The 2,192-nt window shown below is 55.9% G+C and overlaps 1 protein-coding gene across 1 annotated transcript in view; it reads right to left on the reverse strand.

The window, feature by feature from the left end:
* The window catches only part of SLCO2B1 (solute carrier organic anion transporter family member 2B1), a 55,945-nt gene that overhangs the window by 7,617 nt on the left and 46,136 nt on the right, over positions 1-2,192 (reverse strand). Inside the window, 2 exon segments of the mRNA XM_023764043.1 lie at positions 606-719; positions 1,769-2,048. Of these exon segments, the coding sequence (XP_023619811.1) occupies positions 606-719; positions 1,769-2,048 (394 nt within the window).

Consider the following 2,192-nt stretch of genomic DNA (forward strand, 5'->3'; position numbering starts at 1 on the left):
CTTATTTTCAAAACCCAGCCTTCTGAGGTTTCTTCTGGAAAGGGGGGCTTGGGCTGGGGAGGTCAGAGCCCTGGGTTCTTAGTTCCCCAGCTTCTGGCCATGAAAGACGTTGGGCATTTGTGCAAAGGCCTGTTCCCTTTTTCCTGGGCCTCGATTTCCCATCTGTTTAATGGGTATAAACAGGAGTGGGTATTAGTGCTTAACATTCCCCAGGCACTGTGCTAAGTGCTTTTCATGGATTATGTCACGTGGCTCTTCACTCCTGACTTAATGAATTCATCTGCGGAAAGCATTTAGCAGTGACTGGCATAGAGTAGGCACTCACTACTAGCATCTCCACTTTACAGGCCAGGAAACCGAGGCACAGATTAATTCGCCTAAGGCAACAGAGTCAGAAGCAGAACAGGGATTTGAACCACGTGGCCTGGCCTCAGTGTTCAGGGGCCCATATTCACAGTGCACTGTCCCCTTGGGGATACTGCCCCGGCCACTAGGGCCTGGAGGCTTCTGGAGTGATCTCAGGGAGGTCACTCCAGGTCAGGACAGGGAGTGACAGGAGGCTCCTAAGGCTTGGATTACATTTATTCCAAATGCAAACAGTTTACACAGCCCAGGTGCCGCCTGGCCGGCTTCTGAAGCACAATCAGCCAGGTGCTTTGCTCCGTCCGCACCAGCCAGTGCGGAAAGGCCTCTTCCTGGGAGAGCTGCAGGCTTAGAGCCTGGTGCCAAGTAGGACACAGCGGCAGGTGGGAGACTCTGGAGAGAGGGCAGAGTTGTCATAACAATAAGCTGGACCTACCACCCTACACACACATGCCTTACAACCCGGGGCTGGGTTTTGTGCCTGTTTGTCATTTGCTGGGACTGAGGAGAAAGGGGAGGAGGAGCCAGTTGGTCGAGATGGCCTTTCTAGGGCTCACACAGAATGCGCTGCTGCTACTGCTGCTGCCCCTTCCCCACCCGGAGAGTTCCTGGAAGGCAGGGCCCCTGGGCTGACGGATGGGCTCACTGCCCAGCCTCCCCTCTGGTCTCCCGTCTCCCAGCCGGCACTCGGCTCTCCTTCCTCCCACCATGGCCTCAGTGTGATCACACACAGGTCTGACTCTGTCACTCCCCTGCTTAACCGTCATCCAAGGCTCCCCGCTGCTCTCCGGATAAAGTGCCCACTCATGGTCTGGCATTCAAGGCCCTTCCGGGTCTGGGCCTTGCTTTCCCTCCATGAACCCGAGCTTCTGCTCCAACAAGCTCTTTGCATTTTCATGAAACATTGTGTGTGTGTGTGTGTGTATATACGTGTGTGTATGCATGTGTGTACGTGTGTATATGCGCATGTATACATGTGTATGTATACGTGTGATTGTGTGTACACATGTGTATGCGTGTGTATGTATGTATACGTGTGTGTGTGTGTGTGTGTGTGTACACCCTGTGCATGGGCTTTCTTCTAGACTCTGGGCTCCTGCTCTCCCCCCTGCCTGGGAAGCCCTTCCCTAGTTTGCCTGCTCACCCTTGAAGATCCAGCACAAATGCCAGGTCCTGTGAAGCCTCTGTATCTCTTTCCATCCTTCTCGGTGTGTGTGGGGACCACTTCTCCTGCCTAAAAGCACCCCGGGAATTCCTGAGTTATTTCCTTTTGCATTTCTCCTGCATGGGCAGCCAGATCTGCTTCCTCTGTGGGCCCTGGCACATGACTGGGCCCAGACTGGCAATGAAAGCTTATTGAGAGAATAACGTTCTACCTCTGCCAACAGGAGACAGACAGACAGACAGATGCACCAGAGAGTGAGAACATTCCGAGCTGGGGAGTGTGACAGGCACACAGAGACAGGGAAGGGCAGAGAGCCCAGGAGAGGTAGAGGGAGCAGCCAGAGGCCTGACCCACCTGGCTTTTGTCCAGAGCCTCCTGGACCACCTGGGCTGTGCAGCCCGCGTGGCAGGGGGTGAGGTACTCCACACGGGTGCTGAGGTCGCAGACCGGGTTGAAGTCATCCGGAGGGCAGGCGCAGGGCTCCATGCAGCCTGGGAAGGACTCCAGTCCAGGCTGGGACCTGGTGCAAGAGAAGGCCAGAGGGTTGGCCTGGCTCTCCCTCCCTCAGGCCACAAACCAGAGCTACCTTGGCCCTCAGCCTGGCTCCCCACTGAGAGAGCCGTGGCCAGAGATGTCCACCCCATGCGGGTCCTACGCTGCCCCA

The sequence above is a fragment of the Myotis lucifugus genome, unplaced genomic scaffold (genome assembly GCF_000147115.1).
Source record: "Myotis lucifugus unplaced genomic scaffold, Myoluc2.0 scaffold_313, whole genome shotgun sequence".
Taxonomy (NCBI): Eukaryota; Metazoa; Chordata; class Mammalia; order Chiroptera; family Vespertilionidae; genus Myotis; species Myotis lucifugus.